The 21,080-nt window shown below is 44.4% G+C and overlaps 1 protein-coding gene across 2 annotated transcripts in view; it reads right to left on the reverse strand.

Annotated features, from left to right (window-relative positions):
* Window positions 1-21,080, reverse strand: part of GLIS1 (GLIS family zinc finger 1) — a 177,875-nt gene that overhangs the window by 20,997 nt on the left and 135,798 nt on the right. Inside the window, exons 4-7 of one of the 2 annotated variants that reach the window (XM_063166137.1) lie at window positions 12,042-12,203; window positions 8,249-8,347; window positions 5,673-5,805; window positions 513-663 (exon numbers count right to left, since the gene is read on the reverse strand). In XM_063166137.1, coding sequence (XP_063022207.1) covers window positions 513-663; window positions 5,673-5,805; window positions 8,249-8,347; window positions 12,042-12,203 — 545 coding nt within the window. Of the gene's footprint in view, window positions 1-512; window positions 664-5,672; window positions 5,806-8,236; window positions 8,348-12,041; window positions 12,204-21,080 lie in introns of both variants that reach the window. The other variant, XM_063166135.1, reaches the window with a different exon arrangement.

Raw genomic sequence — 21,080 nt, forward strand, 5'->3', positions numbered from 1 at the left:
AAAAACCTTATCAGAGAGCAAGGAAGTGAGAAAGCCGTGGCTCTGACACTCGGTGAGCCTTACTAAGGCAAACACAGCCCAATTCCTGAGTGAGTCATAGGTCGGGTTTTACCCTCTGAGAGGTTTCTCATGTTAGCTGAGAAAAATTCTCTGTGCTTATCCAAACCTATGAGAAGTCATCCAGCAAGAATTAAAAAACAAAATTAAAATCTAAATGTAACTGCATGCTATGAAGAAAAAAATCCCATTATGTTTTGTCAAAGACAAGGACAAGGCCCTGAACAACCCGATAACGATGTCCAAGTTTGCCCTGCTTTGCACAGGGCATGGATGACATGACCTTCTGAGGTCCCATGAAAACTAAATTATTCCATGATTCTAAACCAAACAAAATCGCTTTGTTTGGGCCAGTGTTTTCTTTTGAACAGCATCCATGCAAAGTGAAATAAACGATCCATCCTCCATGACCATGGCAGACCCAGGCCCAGCACTCCCATCCATCGCACACGTACCCGTCCCTGGCACTCTCCAGCGGCGACTGGTGGTGGTGTGGGCTGGGCAGGGCGGAGTCCAGGGGCAGGTGCCTCGAGGGAATGTCATGAGGAGGTGGCAGCACCGCTGGGGAGGGGCCGTGGTGGCTGCTGCTGGATCCACTGTACGTGCCTGCCAACACACAGCAGTGGCAGAACAAAGTAAGCAAGGAAGCATCAGTAACACCTGCAGAGTGCCCAGCTCCTTCCCTATCCCCCTCCCGACCTGAGACACAGCACTCACAGCTGGGCCATGGCACTTTGGCATGTGGGTGTCTCCTCTCTGACCCTGCCAGGTGCTCCTGGACGCTGCAGAGCTGCAGAACCCTCCTGACAGCCATGAGGGCTTGGTGGGGCTCCCACCCTGCCTTTCCCATAGCTGTGAGCATAGCTTTACCCTGCAGTGCTCAGGGGATGAAGCTCACACAGCAAACGGACCATGGTACCCTGGGGTTTTGCTGTTCATTTCAAACTCTGTCATTTGACTTTCCATTACTAAGCTGCTGGACATCCCAGACTATTTACAAATATCACATATTTATACAAAGGAAAGCCCAATAAATTAAATGCAAAGAGGAACAAGGAGAATTTTTTAATGAGATCATGAAAACAGGTTTGCTAGTACAGAATTACTGAAGGAGGGTGGGTGTACCATTTTTGGGGACTCTCCTCTACCATGGCAGCAAGGCACCAACAGCCAAGTGCCTACCATGCCCTCAAGCCTACCCATGGTTGAGGAAGCTTTGCCAGGGCTCCTGGATGAAGATGCTGGGATTAGGTTTTTTGGAATTAAGTTTTTTTCTCCCTTCTGAAGAGTGATCATACACCAAGACAGGTTTCTGTGGTGACAGACATCACAGGAGTGCAAGCATGGAGCATGCAAATGCCACCATATGGCAGGGGAAGAGGGCTGGCTCCTTGTCATGCTGCTCTGGGAAAAGTCTACTCCTTGTCCTTCTCTTCCCAGTTTTTCTGCCTTTCTCATCTTCAAGTTTTGCCCACGACACATCTGCCACAGTTCTGTCCCACCCTCCCAGGGCATGTGCACATGGGTGAGGACCAGAACTGCCACTCACACTGAAGTGTGTGAGCAGCAAGTGGGGTCTGCCGGCTCTCAGTGTCCAGCCCTAGAGCACAGAGACCCCTCTGGGCCTGTCTTTGCCATCTCTCCTCCTGCACCATTCACTGTTCTTTCCCACTCAGTGTGTGCAGAGCTGCACATCCAGGACAGAGCCATGTGCCAGCTGTGTCACTGGCAGGGCTTGGGATTGCACCCTCCCAGTCCCTCCCAGTGACGTGGAACAAGCAGAAGGCAACGTGAAAATCCAGAGCTGAGGGGAATGTGTGACACCCTTGGGGTGGAGAAGCAACATCTGAATGTCAGCATCTGTTTCTGTGTGTGACTGAAGAGCAGAACCACTGAGGCAAGATTCCAGGCACCTTTGTCAGGGGGCTTCAGATGAGTCAAAACCCCCTCATGAACAATGAGTCCTCAGCTGCTGACAGATCTAAAGCAACAAAACTGAACCACATCATCTCTGTCTCCAGCTAGACAGAACATTTGTCAACCAGCCAGTGAAAACAACTTGCTTTCTGCACTGCACACCAGACAGAAGGAGCTTTAAGAAATCAGATGTTCCCAGGTGATGTGAGGATTTATTTGTCAAAGCCTCTTCTGGTAACAGTAAGTCAGTAGCAAGGATGCTACATTGTGGAAATGCTTTTCCACTGGTGGCTTCAGTGCATTTCACAATACAACAGTTTCCACTTCCCTCACATCCTCACTGTTCATACATTCCATGTCAGGCTTGAAGGATGAGCCAAATTTGACCTCGACTGTTCAGTGTCACTTTGCACTTCAGCTCTATTTCCCACAGCACCAGTTCAGGTACACTGACAGCACAGCCCAGAGGAAACTGCAGACCCTAAACCTGGCTGGTCATGCTCTAAGGCTCCCACACTGCTGGCCCAGCAGTAACTTGTGCAAAAAGCTCAAAAGCCCTCAAAAAAAGGTTCATCTTAGCAGTGTGGTGGCCAGCAAACACACTCCATGTTTCAATCCCACCCCTGAACAGTTCATGCATGTTCAGGATGTCTCTCTGGCTGTTCCTTGAGGTGATGAGAAAGACAGAGTAGCTAAGTACCTACAATCAACATAACCCTCTAGAGGAGCAAGAAGATGTTTAAAAAACCACCCCACAACTCTGTGTGGGCAGCAGAGTCCCACATGATGCCTGCACTCAAACCCACCACATGAGAAAACCAAATTAAACCAGAATCCCTGGCACCTCCAGTTTCTGCCAGCCCCAATCCTCTGCAGAGGAATTTACCCATCTGTGGAACTGCTGGGGTGGACACCCAGTGCCCACTGCTGGGCTTGCAGGGTCTCCAGCTGGGGACATCCTCTCCCAGATCTATCTCTGACTTCCCGATCACACCTCAGGGAAAAGGCCCCTGCCTGGCCCTGGGCACTGAGGCTCTCAGGGTTTGTCACCAGCGAGTTCTCCTGTCCCCACACCTCTGTGCAGCACCACTCACACCAGTCTGGCACGTGCTGTCCCTTGTCCCACATCCCCCCAAGCCATCCCTGTGCTGCCTCACCCCAGTTCCCTCCCCACAGACCAACAAATCAAGGGGGGAACAGCAGCTGCTAATCCAGTCTCAGTATAATTTTCAGTACTTCCAAAATTTCTTTCCTTTTACAGTTTTTCTTCCATTTCTTTCAGCACTGAGCACTAATATTCTGTGTACCTGAAGCCTTTGGAGCTGCTGTGAGTGACTCCTGCAAGGGCAGCCCATGCCAGGCCTGTGCACCTTGGGCCTCCTCACACACTGACCATCTCAGCTTGTAAACAGAAGTCATCAATCAGTATTTTAAATGGCTTGGCCTTTAACCTTAACATCTGTGGCCAAAACAGTGCCCTGAGCATCTGTGACCAGCAGCCTTTCCCCCTCAGCTTTACGCTGAGAACAGGCAAACAACAATAAAACCCAGAGAAAATGCCTGAGTGGGACCAGAGTGTCACAAGCTTTTGTCCCCAGGCAGAGTTAAATGTGTGCAGCCACGATGCATTTTAGTTATGAGGAGGGAAAAAGGAGGAAGATCTCAGCTAACAATGGGTTCCTCTGACTGCAGAAACATTCCTCTGCTCACTGTCTTACCTACTTTGAAGTCAGACACAAGGGATGGGGCCTTTTTTAATATTTTGGGTTTTTTTCTGTGATGGGCTTTCATCCCTGACATATTTAAAATGTGCTTTAACTTGGAGAAAGACAAAACTGAAATTCTCCAGGAATCCAAGTGATCCCTAAAGCCCAGAGCTCTGCACATTAATAATGTGGTTTCTTTGAAAAAAATAACACAAAAACCAAACTCAAAAGCCCAAACCATGAATGTTTTCATATTTCAAGTGGAATATGAGGACATCATACATTATATTTATCCATCTATAGCCTACATACAGAATTACAACTGATTTCTCAAAAAATATTACCTCAGCTTATTTGAAAGAGCAAATGTGCAATCACTGCAGACTATAGGTGGCAGCAGGAATATCCTCATGCTTTAATTCTGTAAGGATCAGCACTTTGGTTTATATGCCCTAAATAATGACAGAGGAACAGTTTTGACTGAGGACTGTACTGCACATAAGATGAAGCAACTTCTGTTTCACTGCAAAACAGTCTTTCAAGTCTTGATTTATTTTTCCCTGGCACTTGTTCATACTGTGCATTGATGGGGTCTCATATGGAGTGACCTGATGGAAGTATCAGGGAAGATTTACAGTATTTTTTACAACATCCTGATGATGGATTGATATAATCAGCACAGAAATCATACCAGACAAAGCCAGAGTTATGGACAGATAAAATCCTTCATTTCACAAGAGATTCTCTGAAATGACACTGAGGGGTTAGGGATGGTCTGTTTATCTGTGAGTTAATAACTCTTTTCCTGTTTTATTGTTGTCACTTGAAATCTGAGGCTGTTTCTGAAGCACAGCCTGCTCTAGGGAAAATGTCACTGCTCCTGCCTGGCAGGGGGAGGCCAAGCCATGCTCCTGCTACATGGGGCTGTCAAGGGGAGAGCACAGGCCCCTGCTGCCCTCACAAACCTTATTCAGAGCAGGTGGCACAGGCAGAGACTGGAAATCAACCCCAAATCCCTCCAGCTTTCTCCCACTTTTCAAGGAGCCACATGTAAGCCCTGAGTTCAGACTCCCAGGGAAAGTACATCAGAATGATGGGGTATTTCCCTTTCTACTCCATTCTGTTCACCACTCACATTCCAACATTTTAATGCAACTTGAACTAGAAAAGAGAATAGGAGATGTTAAGCAAAATGGATTTTTTGTTTGGAAGATTTGGAGTAATCAAATAAAAGTAGGAGATTCTTGCAGAAAGCAGATTACAATTGCACTGCTGGCTTTTGGGAGTGCCTCTCTCTGTGCCACCTGAACACAGGACCTCAAAATGCACATCTCTGATTCAGGATCCTCTGCTGGGGTTCAGAACTGTGAATCTGTATCTTATTTCCCACAGAAGGGAATGGAATCCTCTTTTTCTCTTCCTATAAAATGTACAGAAGAGTCTAAAGTCCCTGAAAAGGGCCAACTCTTGTTCGAACCACAAGAACAAAAGAAAATACAGAAAGGAAGATTAAATACTAGAAAATATTATTAGAAGAAGGTTTGACATTTCAACTTTGAGTTTTCTCCCATTCATGTATCACCATATTTTTTGTTATGATCCAAAGTGCATCGTAACACTGAGTCTCCTCAGCTTTCCTGCAGCTCCTGAAGAAAACTCTCCTGGTGGGACTCTGTGCCAGAGCATGCACTGGACTCAGCACAGCTCCTGCACCTGCACTCTGCCCAGACCAACTTTGAAAGGAGAACACATGGATGGAGACAGACTCTCAGCAGGGCTGCTGCCCCTTCACATGAAATTAACAGCAGCTATTTCTCTGACTAATGCTGAAAAACAGAAAAAAGCAAGCCCTTAGCAAACAACTCGCTTAATTATTTCATCTTATTTGTTGGTCTGGAGTTTTCATCACTTTCCACAGTGACAAATCTTTTCTGCTTTGAATCCTCTCTTGTATGACATATTTAGCACCACACTCATTAGAAGTATTCTTACCTGTAATTAAATCATGAGGAGCTACAGATCTGCCACACTTCCCATCCAGGATGTGCTGAGAAGATGTGTGCAGCTGTTGGATAGCTAAGCATTCACTGAGTACATCTTGTTCAATATCAGTACAGGACTTTAACTACAAGAGGAAATAAAAGAAACATTGTGTTACATAGTAAAACCAAATTATTTATAATTAACTTAATGTATCTCCTTAAGGGTTATATATAGAAGGAAGAAATGCCATTCTTAGGAACTCAGCGTAATTAAGGATGTGTCTAGTACTTGGCACTTGTAATTAGAGATGACTTTGGTTTTCTGAAGTGCACAAGTTAAGTGTGCTAATCTTACATCAACAACCAGTTTGCTTCAAAAACACTGTACCCTGTGTTCCTTCAAACCGTCCTGAGTAATTGAACTGCACATTTTCAGGCTTTCTGTAGTTTCTTGGATTCTGTGGCAAAAGGTTTGCATCACCCTGTAACTGTGACACTTGGAAAGGCATTTGATAGGGAAAGAAAAGCATTTGTGCTGATCAGATTGGAAGTGGCAGAGCGAGGCTGTCGGTGATGGGAAGAGGTTCCACTCACGTGTCAGCTCTGCTCCATGGAAATGAAAGCTCTGGCAAAAGGCTCTGAAGCAAACTCTCAAAAACCACAATGTCCATCATATTAAAAACAGCAGGAGAGGAGAATTAAGAAAGAAAAGCATTTCTAATTCTCTTTCAAACATGCTGATGCTGCCAAGCTTTTGTCATAACAGAGTGATCGCATTACACAAACAGCCATCATACTCTACAGCCATTAATAAATAGTTATTGTCCTTATGGGTACAGCCTCACATACCCATCTCCCCTGGGCTTGGGTATTCTAAATAAAGGGCCCAGGCAAACCTTCTCAGAATTCTCTCTACAGCCATTTGTGGGTTTGAGATAAACATCTGACATTTGGATCACAAGTGCATCTGCAGCCAATTAAACTACTACTAAATTAACAGCTAACTTTCTCCTGTTTTGTTTCTGTAAAGCCTTTCAGAACAACCAAATATCACCACTGCACTAATCCTCTAGGCTATGAACTAAGTGCTCAGGATTCCTTTGATACAAGCCTAAGCTCAGGCATTTTGTTTTGTATCAGAGATGGCACATTTTGGTAGCATGTCTCAACCAAGACAAGTTGGCAGAACAGCTTGTTAATTTTTCTTTCTTGGCTAGGTCATTTCCACTCAGAACTCTTGGGAAGTTGATACCAACAGACAACTGCCTTTGCTGAGTTATAATCAAAAACGAGCAAATGAGTATAAACAGTCTTTTTCCTTTTTTCCTACATCTGAAATCCAAAGCAGGCTGTTCAGTAACACTGGGATTTACTTGGTTGTGAAAGGTGTTGGGGTTTTTTAATATATTTAAGTGAAATACTTAGGGGGGGTTCTTGTTTCTTTATCAGCCAGGTTTGCTTTGATCCTTTTTAAGAGAGCCTGACCAAAACACAAAAATCTGCTACTTTTTCAGGTGCCTTTCATTTGAGGAAAAAAAGCCGTGGGATCAAATATTCATAAAGTTATCATGGATAAATGAGACAGGAAATCTGAAGATGATTTCAAACCACTGGAGGAGTGCAGATTTAGACTGATCTACCAAATAAGGTGTGGGAGGCAAGTTACTAACATTATTGTAAGATAGATTTGATAAGTCTATACGATGCTGTGTACATGCACACAGGAAAATTCCTCAAGGCAGGAGATTAAGTGATATGAAACCCTGGATATTGATGTCTTGGTGCTTCCAAGCAGCCTGAGTTTGCAGCTGCTGTTAAGAAATTTGGCCTGGATTGATTCTGTGCTCCAGGCCTCCTGTTGCACCAGGATGTACTTTGTGCCCTCTCACACAAAGTTTGGATTTGGGGTTTTTCCCCACCTTGCTCTGCAGAAATGGAACCAGGCCTTGGGAGGTGCCAAGGTGTAAGAGTGGGGACTGTCCCTAGATGTAAGGATGGTGACATGTTAAGGCATTCAGCTCAGTACACAGAGCTGAACAAATTACACCCAGGTTTGGTGTTAGGAAGCAATTCCCTCCTTGTTTCTCTAAAGTATGCCAGAAAACACAGGAAGGAAAAATGGGGAGGGAAGGGGGCATGGCTGACACAAGGACATCTCTTCTATTCCAAGTCCTCTTTTCCTATATTTCCACTCTACCCTGGCTTAGTTTCATTTGTGTTTTAGATGATCTGCCAACATGTACTTCAGTTAATACCATCAGTGAGTACTGATTGCAGAGACTCAGTGCATGGACATTTTATGTGAATGACAGCATCATTTGGGGTTCTGTATAAAGATGAACAGGAAAATAAATGCTTGGACAGAAAGCGTGGGGCAAACTGAATTTAGAGGGCGGCAGCCTTTGAAAGTACACACATATAAGGTGGTTTGCTTCACAACAGTGATTAAAAACCAGGAGTTTTCTTCTGTGATATTGCTGAAAAAACTGCTCTGAAAATACATAAATTAAAGGTAAATGGAAAATGAGTGCATTGAGGAGCTCTGGGGACGTGCCACTCCTTGCCTGCTCTTACCTTCTTACGCACCTGCTGCTCTTTGGCCGAGTGAGCCTTGACGTGCTTGCGCAGGGAGCTGGGGTCGGTGTAGCGCTTGGAGCAGCCGGGGATCTGACAGGCGTACGGCTTCTGGGGAGGAGCAGAGGGACAGGGTCACACCCAGGAGGGGCACACAGAGTGTCGGGATGTGTCACACCCCTGTGCCCGCCCCAGCATGGGCACACACAGTGTGGGACAGATGTCACACCCCTGTGCCCTTCCCAGCACGGGCACACACAGTGTGGGACAGATGTCACACCCCTGTGCCCGTCCCAGCATGGGCACACACAGTGTGGGACAGATGTCACACCCCTGTGCCCGCCCCAGCATGGGCACACACAGTGTGGGACAGATGTCACACCCCTGTGCCCATCCCAGCACGGGCACACACAGTGTGGGACAGATGTCACACCCCTGTGCCTGCCCCAGCATGGGCACACACCCTGTGGGACAGATGTCACACCCCTGTGCCCATCCCAGCACGGGCACACACACTGTGGGACAGATGTCACACCCCTGTGCCCATCCCAGCATGGGCACACACCCTGTGGGACAGATGTCACACCCCTGTGCCCGCCCCAGCATGGGCACACACCCTGTGGGACAGATGTCACACCCCTGTGCCCATCCCAGCACGGGCACACACACTGTGGGACAGATGTCACACCCCTGTGCCCGCCCCAGCATGGGCACACACCCTGTGGGACAGATGTCGCACCCCTGTGCCCGCCCCACCAGCACAGGGAGCACACACAGTGTGAACCTGTGAACCTGAGCTGTTCCCTCTCTCTGCTGGGCCCACGTTTGCTCTGTCTCCTCTGAGCTCACCAACCAGGCACGATGCAAACAGAAGTGGTTCTGCACTGGCACACTGGATATGGTTCACTGGGCTGAGCTAAATGCTGGTGAGGTACAACTGAATGGGTTTTGAGAGCATTTCTTTATTCCCTAGCCTTTACAAACAAAATTATCATGGCATCAGCCAGTATAATTATAAAGACAGACATTCTGGTTTTGAGTTCTGATTTATATAAATGTTACAAGGATTGCTGGGCACTGGTGAGACCCCACCTCAAATCCTGGGTGCAGCTTTGGGACCCTCATGACAGGAAAAGCATTGAGGGGCTGGAGCATGTCCAGAGAAGGGCAATGGAGTTGGGGAACAGTCTGGAGAGGCTGAGGGAGCTGGGGGGCTCAGCCTGCAGAAAAGGAGGCTCAGAGGGGACCTTCCCAGTCACTGAAATCCTCACCAAATTCTTCTTGTGGCTATGCCTATTCCTAACAAATGGAACACTCTCTCTGGGTTACAGAACAAACTCCAAATGAAGGTGCAATTGCCAAAATGAGCAAAGGCACTTTTTATTAAGTGACCATTGTCTTAAATGCCAGCAGAATAGTGCTGCATGGCAGAGCTCACAAAGCTTTCAAGTTGAATGGAACATTCTTTTGTTCTCTGTTTTCTTGCCTCATCTATCAACATTACCTCAGCCTTCTCCCTAGGACTAGCAAATCCTTTTGGTGTCTTCTCAAAGGTAGAAAACTGGTTTGCCATGACCTTGATGTCACATTCTTTAATCCCCTTGGTTTCCGAAGGAGGATGCACAGAAGGCAAAAAATCCCACCAGTTTTGGGAGAAGTGACTGTGAAACCCAGTTGCTCTGCTCCTGGAGGAGTGCTGATGTGCCCTTTTTACCACAAGGACAGACAGGTTCCCTTTGTTCTGCTCCTGCCTAAGACAAGGATCTACTTCCAGATGATTTAGTGGGGATTCCATCAAACTAGCATACACCAGTAAGTGAAATGATTTACAGATTCTCCTTTGGAGAAGATAAATGGTGGAGTGACCTACACTGAGAAGCTTTAAAACCAATTCCAAATGCACTCAGTAAGGAAAAAGCAGCCTATATAAACCCCCTTTCTTTGTAAGCACCTCCAGAGGATAAGTATTGCTGCTCTGTCCAGCCAGCAGGAAATTTCTGAAGGAATAATAGAATCATTCACCAATTCATGACCTTGCAGACTAACACAGCACCTACCCAGAAAGTTACAGGGCAAAGGAGATTTATTGAGAGTGTCTGGAACACAGAGAACTGACACCTGAGGAAAAGCTATGGAAAACTTTAACAAATCCCTTGGCAGAAAAACCAACAGAGTATTTTTCAAATCACTGATGTCATTCAAATTAGTGATAAAATCATTCAACTCAGTCCTAGGGAAACTAGATGAGAATGTGATCACCCTTACAAAGGTTCATGGCTGTGTGCTCTGACATTCCAGGCAGTTGTTTGGTGCAGCAGCACCATCCTGTAGCTCTGCTATTTTTCATGTTCACATAAGCACACAATTCACTGAGCTTAAACCACAGGGCTTCAGTTAAATCAGGTAAGTGGAACTCAGTTCCTGTGTGCAGGACTACAGAAACAGTTTTAGAGAACCTGCAGTGGAATAGCATGGAGGATGTGTTTAGATATTGAAGAAAGTTATTAGAAAATTATTACTGTACCTTTTTCCTGATTTATGAGCATTTCAGATAATAAAGACAGAGATAAAGGGAGAAGAGAAGAAAATAGAAAGTTAAGACATTTGTCTTCAATATTGCACAGACAACACATACAAAGAATTTCTGCTCATTTTAGTAACCATGTCAGTTCTCTCTTAAAACTAATAGATGGCATTCAATTTGTGAGTTTGGCTAATAAAAAATATAACTACTAGATTCAGGCAATTAAATTAAAAAACTACATGCAATTAGTATATCCACTTTCAAAAGAGATACAAATGACAAATTCAAATATCTCAGGTTGACTTTCAAATAAATAAAACATTGTTATTTTAAGTGTGCTTTGGTTTGGAAAATGTGACTGACTTGCTTCTCGTACTTGTTTGTTTTTGCAAGGCATAATGTACATTAGGCATTCCTTAATGCTGCACTGTCTGAAATGTGTAACTGTTTAAAAAGTAAATATCAATTAAACTCAAAAGTTCTGCCCCATAAACACTTGGCCAAACTAAACCATATATTCACTTCTTTGAAAAAGACAAAGGAACAACTCTGCCTTGTTATTCTTGACAAGCTTTATGCTGAGGACATGATTGGTCTGCAGAGCTGTGTGTCATTGCTTTCTTTCCCCCTGATCTGGTGATTTCATTTCAGTAGAGCCCAAGACACTTGACAGGCTCCTGTTCTCTCTGTGAGACAAGGGAGAAGAGCTGCAGAGTCAAGCCAAACCTACCAGCTGTAGAGAATAAGAGAGTGTGTTTCTCACAGTTAATCTGAGAGATTAACTGTAAAATGGAGGGTACTTAACTACAGAGTTATGAGACAGATTTATTTTCACTTTTTACAAAATTACTGTCCAAAACTGAGGTGCATTTCCCTTCCACTGAGAGGTCTGAAAAGCTTTTGCATTCACCCAGAGCACTCACTGAAGGGACAGGAAGTGAGACAATGACACACATTTGGAGCAGCAGCAGCAGTGACTCAGCTGCACCTTACTGAGCTGCTGCCTCCTCTTACTGGAACAGGAACAATGGCAGAGTTTGCTGAGTAACTCACCCTGCGTAATCACTCCTCAGCATGAGTCACACAGCATAACTGCCTCTCTGTGATCACGACTTTCTCATTTCTCAGAGCACAAACAGCTCAAAACCAAATCCACTTGCTCCTAGCTGAGTGTTCTAAGACTCTCCCAGTGAAAAGGCCAAGCCCCCTGGAGCAGCAGAACCGACTGTGCCAGGGGCACTGGAACACTGGGGACAGCTCCCAGTATGGAATGGTGCTTACGGTGTCCAGGTGTGTCCTCTGGTGCTTTGCCCGGTCACTGGAGTTGCTGAAAGCTTTCTGGCAGCCAGGATGCTGGCACAGGTATGGCTTCTCCCCAGTGTGACTCCGGAGGTGGATCTTGAGGTTCTCAAGCCTAGAAAATGCCTTGTTGCACCCTTCAAACTGAAAAACGTCATAAAAAAAATCATTGTAAGGTTCTATTAAACAAACCATGTGCAGCCACAATGAGAACAGTGTAAGGACCAAGTTGGACGTGCAATAAATCAACCAACATTCAAACATCTGTTGAAATTTATGGATGAAACACAACATGTTGTGCTGTTCATTTAATCTGTCACCGAAGACACGGTGTGCAGCTCAGTAATAATAGAGGGGTTATAAATATCTCAATATCTCACACATTCTGTCTGAGCTGAACACTTAGAGACACGGTGTCAGAGCAGAAAATTTAAAGAAAGAACAAGTGTTCTGAGGAGTCCTCTGAGATGTAAACTGGCACAGGAGCCACGGTGGGCAATAACAATTAGCTGCTACAGACAGAGAGTAAGAGAAGCTGGCGGGTTAGAACCTGGTTTCAGGTGTCTGAAATATTATACCCTGGAGCAGATGAGCATGGACTATTACAGGAAGACCTGATCCATTTGAAGATCAATCCAAAGGAACCCTGCTGTTATTCTGCACCCTTTTCTTTACTGGCTGTATCATTCAAAGCTGTTCTCAGCATTTATACAACCAGTAACCTGAGCAATTCTGGGTTCTTAAGCACCCGTTTCATTAGGGAGCTCAGCAATAAAACAGCCTTCAGATCAGAAGTCACCGTTTCAAATTAAATCTGAATAAATATATAAGTAAAATTGCCAGCTACTAGGCCAAGGGAAGGGTGTTTTGCATTGCTCAGTGCTAGGTTTCAGTGTTACAGACAAGAGGCAGTGGAGGCACTGTCTGTAGGTTGAGAACTCTCCCAGGTGAGCACAAATACTTCTGGTGGGCACATTCATGCACCTGCACACCCACAGAATGCACTCAGATACTTGCACATGTTCAAATACTTGCATGCAAACACTAAAGTGAAGGAATGCATCCTCTTTGCCCACTCTGTACATATTGCTGTTCCATGGCACTGCACATCTTATGCCTCTACACAGATAAAAACCTGATTCCTCAAGGATTTGTGATTTCAAGGAATTTATTTGAGAAACACAACCCAATCCACCTTCCCGTCAACACTAAGAGAAATTCTGAAATATAGTAGGTGCATCTTCACAGAATGGTTTGGATTGGAAAAAACCTTAAGGGCCCCTAGTTCCAGGCCCTGCTGTGGGCAAGGGACACCTTCCACTATCCCAGGTTGCTCCAAGCCCTGTCCAACCTGGCTTTGAGCAATTCCAGGGATGGGGCAGCCACAGCTTCTCTGAGCAACCTGTTCCAACCACTGTTTCTAGAAGCCAGAGCTTTTTATAAGATTCTTGCTTGTAAACAGTGAAATCCTGACTCTCACAAAATCAGCAAATGCTTTGTCACTTCCTTTTGCTGAGTCAAGATTTTGTTCAGCAGCTTTCCAGGAACCTGTGGCTCCTCAGATGTCATCACAGAAATCACCACCCTGTCAATCTTGCTTGTCACACACACCTCAGGGCAGGCAAACTGCAGACTGCAGCGCAGGGGGAGAGATGGGAAGGGAGAGCAGCTGCAGATGGAGGAGCACTGAAGGTGCTCCAGCCTGGGCGCTCCTGATCTCCCAGGGCCTAAGAGATGGAGAAAGGCCCAGCACATCCTGCTCATCCCAGGATGTTTGCAAACACCTCAGCACAGCAGCCACAGTGATTCTGGAGCCAGCAGCTGGTGTTGCAGGCTGTGTCCTGGCACTGGATGCAGATCACTCTGCACACCACAGCCAGAGGCGTTTCTGGCACTGCTCTGCCTGTCCCAGCCCCTCACACACCAAAGGATCAATGTGGCCCTTAATGCCATAAATATCTCAGTGCCCTGAGCAGTAACCTGGGTGAATGGCACACTGGGCATGTGTACAGACAACTATCTGGTGTGAATACATCTTCCATCTTTTCCCATCACAGCCATTGTGTCAGATCCACAAAATCACCTGGAGACATGCAGGTGATGACAGGCTGGTGACATTTTAGGAGTTCAGAAGCTTTGTTTGGCCACGACCCACCTCTGAACACTTGAGCTGGTGCAAGGAGGCAGGGGGGTTTGGAAGTGACCAAAGCTACCAAGGCTTCAAAAAAACAAACTTTCTTCACAATCATCACTAAAAATCTGACTAAGATTCAGGATGGAGCAATTTGAATTGTGCAAAAATGCTGAAGTCTATGAAAAATAGAGCAGGGTTCAGCAAATTCACACTTCTCATAGGACATTCCATAAAGCTGAGTGAATGTTCTGAGGTCCTAAAGATCACTTTTTTCCTTTTTGTTCCCAATCTTCCTCCTTCCCAACCTCCTCTGATTAGTGTGCCCACAGTGTGGCATCCCTTTGAAGTATTAACCCTTTCATCTCTCTTCCAGGTCCCCTTCAAGCAGTGAGAGGCTGCTCTGAGTCTCCCTGGGGCCTTCTCCAGGCTGAACAAGCCCAACTCTCTCAGCCTTTCTTCTCACAAGAGGTGTTCCATCCCTTGGAGCATTTTTGGGCTCCTTTATCCCCCAGCCTGTGTTGATACCAGGGGTTGCCCTGAACCAGCTGGAGAACGGAGGACTTGTTGAAACCCCATGGGCCACTTCTGGAGCTTATCCACGTCCCTCTGGATGCCACCCCATCCTTCAGGAGTGTCAGCTGCACCACTCAGCTTGGTGTCACTCATGAATCTGCTGAGACTGCCCTTGGTCCCACTACAGACCCCCAGGGACACCACCTGTCCCCCAAGTCCCATCTGAACACTGAGTCTCTCACCACTCTGGATGCCACCATCATTCCTCCTTCCCTGAGCACTCCAGCCATCAAATCCATCTCTCTCCAACTTAGAGAGAAGGATCTTTACCCTTAGAATGTTTTTCTAATGGATTACCAGTCTTCAGTTCCATTCCTAGAGCCCAATGCAAAGTAGCAATGTATGCAGAATAATCCAAACTCGTGAAAGGTCCAGCCCCACACTCTGATGTCAGTAGCAAAAATTCCAACAGCAAATGTCCTCAAACATCTAAACACAAGCTTAATCTAAAACACATGAAAGCACATATGTTAAAGAGTTTGCTGGATCGACACCTCAGGGAGAGAAGGAGCAGGCCCTACCAGAAATGCTCAGAGCTGCAGTGAAAGCAGCAACACTCAAACAAATATGGGCTTATTTACAGACCCTTCTTCTGTGCTCAGCTGCCTTCTCTTGGTAAGTTTGTCCAATGCCTTCAGCAGTAAGGTTCCTCCATCACCATGTATGCTTGGAGCTTTTCTTATTTATGTTCTTATTTCCTAATTCACATTATTTGTATTACCCAGCTCTGTTAAGCTGGGTAACAGACAGTGGGATGGTCCCAATGCAGTGATAAACTCAGGATAAACATGTCAGGTGGAAAAATACACCAGCAAAGAGAATGCTGTGACTGCAGTACTCAGATTTTCAAGGTGGCAAAGGCTGTTGGTGAAACAGGAATTCCATTCAGGAGGAAAGCAGTGGAGACAAGAACCTTGCCACAAGTGATGAGAAGAGAGGAAGCTGAAGATGAAAGGTCTCAAAGGAAGGGAGGAATGGAGCTGGTGCAAAGAGCTGAGCAGGGTGGGCTGAGAATCCACTCAGAGCTGCACTTTGAAGGACACCTTTTCCAGCTCCCTGATTGCTGATCTGCTGACTGTTCATCTCTCACAGTTTGTCCCTACTGAAGTCCACACATGGAAACAGCTTCCCTGAAGTGGTGTGACAACTTCAACTGGGCTGCTGTTGTTAAGACAATTTTGTAAGGTAGTTCTTGGGTTTAAATGCCACTCACCAACTCTTTTAACCCTTCCACCTACTCTTACTACTTGGAGTGTATTTACATTTACATTTACACTATATAAAACTACTCTAGGAAAAACGGGGGATCATTCTCCCTCTTAAATACCCTCCAGGAAGATCCAGCCATCCCACAAGTGTCTCAGCTTCAACTACAAGGAACAAATGTTCAGTTTTGAAAGGGCTTCAGGATGGCAAGAGCTATTTTATCGACTGAGAAGGCCACTTATGGTATCTCCCAGACATCTGGCCCCAATCTGTCACTGCTTAATCCTACAATCCTAAACATTTTGTGGACGTTTGATGCCTGGGATAAGTGTAACAAATGCTGCTTGATCCTCAAAGTCTGTAAATGTCAACAGAACTCTTAAACAAGTTTCATCAATAAAAATAATAATTATATTGCAATTACTACTTTTGTCTTTGCTGTGAGATCGTTGATGCTGCACACACCCAAGCACAGACACAAAACAATGCCACATGATTAGGGGAAGAACACAATGCAGTTATTGGGTTTTATAACTACTGCTGCTTTCAGAACAGGGCTTCTACCAGGAAAAAATACCTTGTAGAAATTTATGGGACTGAACTAGTTTGTTACCATATGGAAATACATATGTTATCTTTATTTCACACTAAAATCTCACTGCAGTGTCGCTGTTGCAATATCACACATTCAAAAGCCATATTTATAAAAACAGAATTATCTCACAGTGATCTAAACACATCACAATTTTCCCAACAAAGCAGTTTAATCTAATAACTGTAATTGCTTAAAATGTTTTTTCTTTGCTTCCAGATTATACTCTGAATGCACCTGAGAATGCTGCCACGCAGAAATAACAGCATGTTCCCAAGAGGGTTTATATTATCAAACGTTTACCATTTTCATGAGCGCATTTAATCACAGTCATGTCTAGCATATCTGTCAGTGGCACAGATCAGAAGAAATAAACTATAAACTAACCAGCTCAGACCATAGAGTGAAGCAATAACTGACATTTTCTTAGGAAATGAGTTATGACTGAAAAAGAGAAGCCTTCACAGTCGTAGTGCTAAATAGGTCCAGTGTGCCATTAGAGCAAGCTCATTAATATACACCTCTGCTCTCTGCTGCAAAATCAGTTAAACAAGCTGCCTTTTATTTATAGACCTAAAAGGGAAAGAGCAAGTCATATTGGCTGCTGACATCTCAGACAGCCTACAGATGGAAAACCCAAAACATTTCATTCCAAAGCATTTAATGCTATCAATAGGAAATCTGATGTCTGGTCAAAACATCCACAAGCCTTACGAACATTGTGAAATGTTCCTTCTTCCCAACTGACTACAAAATTGGGAAAATTTTACTGAAAAACACGCTGTGAGAAAAAGGATCCTGTGAGGCTGCGTATCCCTTCTGGAGGGGAGGAACAGCCACACCACTCTTTAAATAGCATCAATGTTTAACAGCACACTGAGGCCAATGTTGGGGCCGTGGCTGGAAGCACACAGGGCTCCGAACTGTTATGAACCTCAGCAACTTAAAACACTTGAGTTGTTCCACCCCACGCCACAATCAAAGTATCTGCTTTGGGGCTTTGTTTTTCCCAGCTAACTCCTGATTAGATTAATGTTTAATTCGCTGTTGTAGCTGCAATGTAAAGCTCTGATCCCACAAATAGTTGTGCATGAGCAACATGGCTCATGCAAGGAGTTTAATAAAACTCAACAGAACTATCTGAGTACCTAACAAGTCACCCATAGGAAAGAGGCTTTAACATCCTAAAGAATCCCCATTTATTTAGCCAGATTCTAACTTACAGATTGAAATTGCTGAAGCTGGGTTTTTTCCCTTTGTGATTATAATACCAGGGAAGGTAACTGTAACATAAAAAGACCTGCCAATATCCGTGTTTGGTTTTATTTCTGCAGCCTGAACAATTTATCTTAACAAAGTGACACTACATGCTATTTCATTTCAGTCCTGGGCAAAAATGCTTGTACTTTTAATTATTTGTCTTTAAAAAAAGCATTTAGGGCTTTAGCCAGAATGATGTACAGCTGCTGGTGTGTAAGAGAAGAAAAGCTTAAAAGGTTCAGAACAGGAAGAAGGAAGAAAAGTGAGCCACAGTATAAATGCAATACATCCTTCACATTGTTGGGCTTTAGGGTAGTTGTGGCCAACCATTTGACATCCACACACTGTCCACCAATAAACAGTTAATTTTCCTTTATGCTGTTAGACAGATTGTGTATTTCCTAATTGCCATGAAACTGGGAAATATGAATACACTGAGAATCCCTGGAGGAGGGGTCTGAACATCGCTGACTTACACAAGACTTTGGGCTGTCCCTTTTATTTCCATTTTATGAATTTTCTAAGCCCCCCAGCCTGCATTCCTGAGCCCCTTGGGCAGCAGCAGGAGTGATGGATCCATGAGGAATGCAGACCTGGCCCACGGAGGACGCCTTTAACTCCTTTAAGTCACGCGGTTTTGAGAGCGACCAGGCCTGGCTCTGTGAGGTGTTTGTGAGGTGATTCCCGCACAAACAGACCCCTCTGACTGCCAGCATCCCCTGCACGGGGCAAATGTTCCTTCCAGCACTGGAATATTCACACATTTATTTATTCTAGGGCCAGCAGGTCACCCACTTCAGTGAGCAAGCAGAGCTTTCCATACATTTTCCAGCAAACCCAAAATATCTGGGAAACTATCAGAGCATCCCATCCTTTTCACAAGACCTTAATTCTAGTATTAAAACTCTTTTTAGTAATTCTTCTTTAATCTTTTCAGCAATTCTTCTTTAATCAAGAAGTATAAACATTTGTCAAAAGAGGGGTAGTTGCATTTGTTTGCTACAACACATGAGAATGAACCAGGAAAGTTGGGAATTTTTTACTATCAGCAGCTTGACAGCCACAGATTTTGCCATAAGGTTTTGCTAAATATGTCATTTGGAAAGCAAACAATTTTCTGAAACCTCATTACAGTTGGACTGAATGCAGTATTATGGCTTGCAGGCAAAAATAACATTACATGAGGCAACATTTTAAAGAACAAAATGCAAAATTCATAGGGTCATGTAATAAGCAAAGAAGACACCCCATGTCAGCTCCTTTATTTCCTCAGATGTAATTGGTAAACTGTTCTTTATTTGGGATTTTCTGAATAGCTTACAAGCTATTTGAAATTAAAGGACAGCACACAATCCAAGATTTGCTGTTCTAATATCTGAAGCCAGATCTGCTTGTTTTGGGGACAAAATTAAGATTGAACAAAATAAATTAAAATCTGTCTCCATCCATGCCAGCAAAGAACCACAAATAAATTAAAATGCTTCCCTCCAGTACTTTTTGATTTTTTAAATAAAAAGTATCATTTCCTACATGTACTTCAAAAACTTGTTTCTCTGGAGCAGCAATTCATTGTCTTAATTTCCAAGGAAACATTTCCATTCCAGTTTGCATCTAAACTAGAATCTATTTGCACCCATCTCAGTCTTCAAAGAACAATCTTCAAGAACTGTGCTCTTGGTCTGGAGGGGCCAATTTCAGTGCAAATGGTTCTGTCCTGACAAGCAAGGTGAAAATGGGGCTCATAATCCCCTTACAGGTATGAGAGTTGGAAAGTTTGGAATGAAGAATTAATTTGCATAACATAAAGAATGCAGCCTCAGAGCAAAGGGAGAATCCATTATGATTGATGTGGACTAACCAGTTGGGGTAACAAAAAAGAAAACAGATAGAAAAAAGAAAATAATTAAAGAGACAACAGCAAAAAGAAGGGGGAAAAGTAATTATAAAAAGAAAAAAAAAATCCTTCCCCAAAACTTATGGCTGATTAGCATAGCCTAGCATCTTAAAAGGCCAAAATACCACATGTGTGGCATGTTACAAAAGAAGATTAAAATAAAGGAAAAAATAATCCAGAGAACCATGAAGTCTCAAAACATCTGGAGTTTTATAGTAACAAGGAGGAAAAAATCAAAAACATAATTGAAAAAAGTCCACTGCGATACATTATTGTACAATGAAGCTTAATGGAATTGAAAGGAGAAGAGATGAAAAGGCAAAATAAGGGGGGGGGGGGCAAAGAAATAAAAGAAACAAGAAAAGGCATTTATATTTTAAAGATGTCACTGGGGGTTTTTATCCCAGTTATTAAAAATTACACACCCTGCTTCTGTAAGCTGTGGCTGTGATGTGTTGAGCGCTCTCTTTCAGCGCAGGACACGGCGCACGCTGGGGAGCTCAGCAGCCCCTCTGTGCCCAGCACCGGGCACTGCTCACCCGGCTCTGGGACACACAGCTGCACAGAGCACTGCAGAGGAGCTGCCTGCGCTGGCTTACATTCTGAACCCGATGGCAGATTGGAAGAGAGGCAGGACAAACATAAATTAAGAATGTTTGCTAAAAACAATGCGCGCATTCAGGAATTAAGCAAACAGTCTTAAGCTGTTACACTGGCATCAGACGCTATTGAAATACCCTCAATGTATTCCCTAACAAACACATGGAAAAAACCAAAATGAAAAGCTTCCCTCTTTATTTCATATTTTCCTTTCTTTTTAATGAACCAGTAAAGGAACAAAAAGATCCTCACATAGTCCGGTCTGCCTTTGTAACGTGCCAAGAGTGTGTCTAGGAACAGGATGAGTTTCCAGTGCAGCACAGACAGAGCAGCCTGGGCTAGGTCTGGGCTGTGTCTGTCTCCAGCCACAGGAAGATCTGAGCCCAGCGTGTGACAAACCTGTGTGTCACACACGGTGTCATCTGCCAACAGTGAGTGTCCATCCTCACTTCCCACTCATTCCCCCTGGACTCCTTTTTTTTTATAATTCTGGAAAAGCCAGCTCCTACCTTTGTCAAGACCAATAAATAAATATGTTTTACAGTCATAGCTTGTCACATGTCATCACAGCTTACAAAGTGGCTCCTGCCCTTGGCAGATCAAACAGAGGAGGATCCTGTGGATGAAATCTGATCTACAGTGGGAAATTGCTGGCTACAGCTGACTGAACTACTCCAGCACAACCAAATTCTCTTAGGAAAGATGAAAAATAGCAGCAAGGTAACTCTTTGCCCATCTAGGTAAGTTTTTTGTTGCAAATCC

This window comes from Melospiza melodia, chromosome 11 (genome assembly GCF_035770615.1).
Source record: "Melospiza melodia melodia isolate bMelMel2 chromosome 11, bMelMel2.pri, whole genome shotgun sequence".
Lineage (NCBI taxonomy): Eukaryota > Metazoa > Chordata > Aves > Passeriformes > Passerellidae > Melospiza > Melospiza melodia.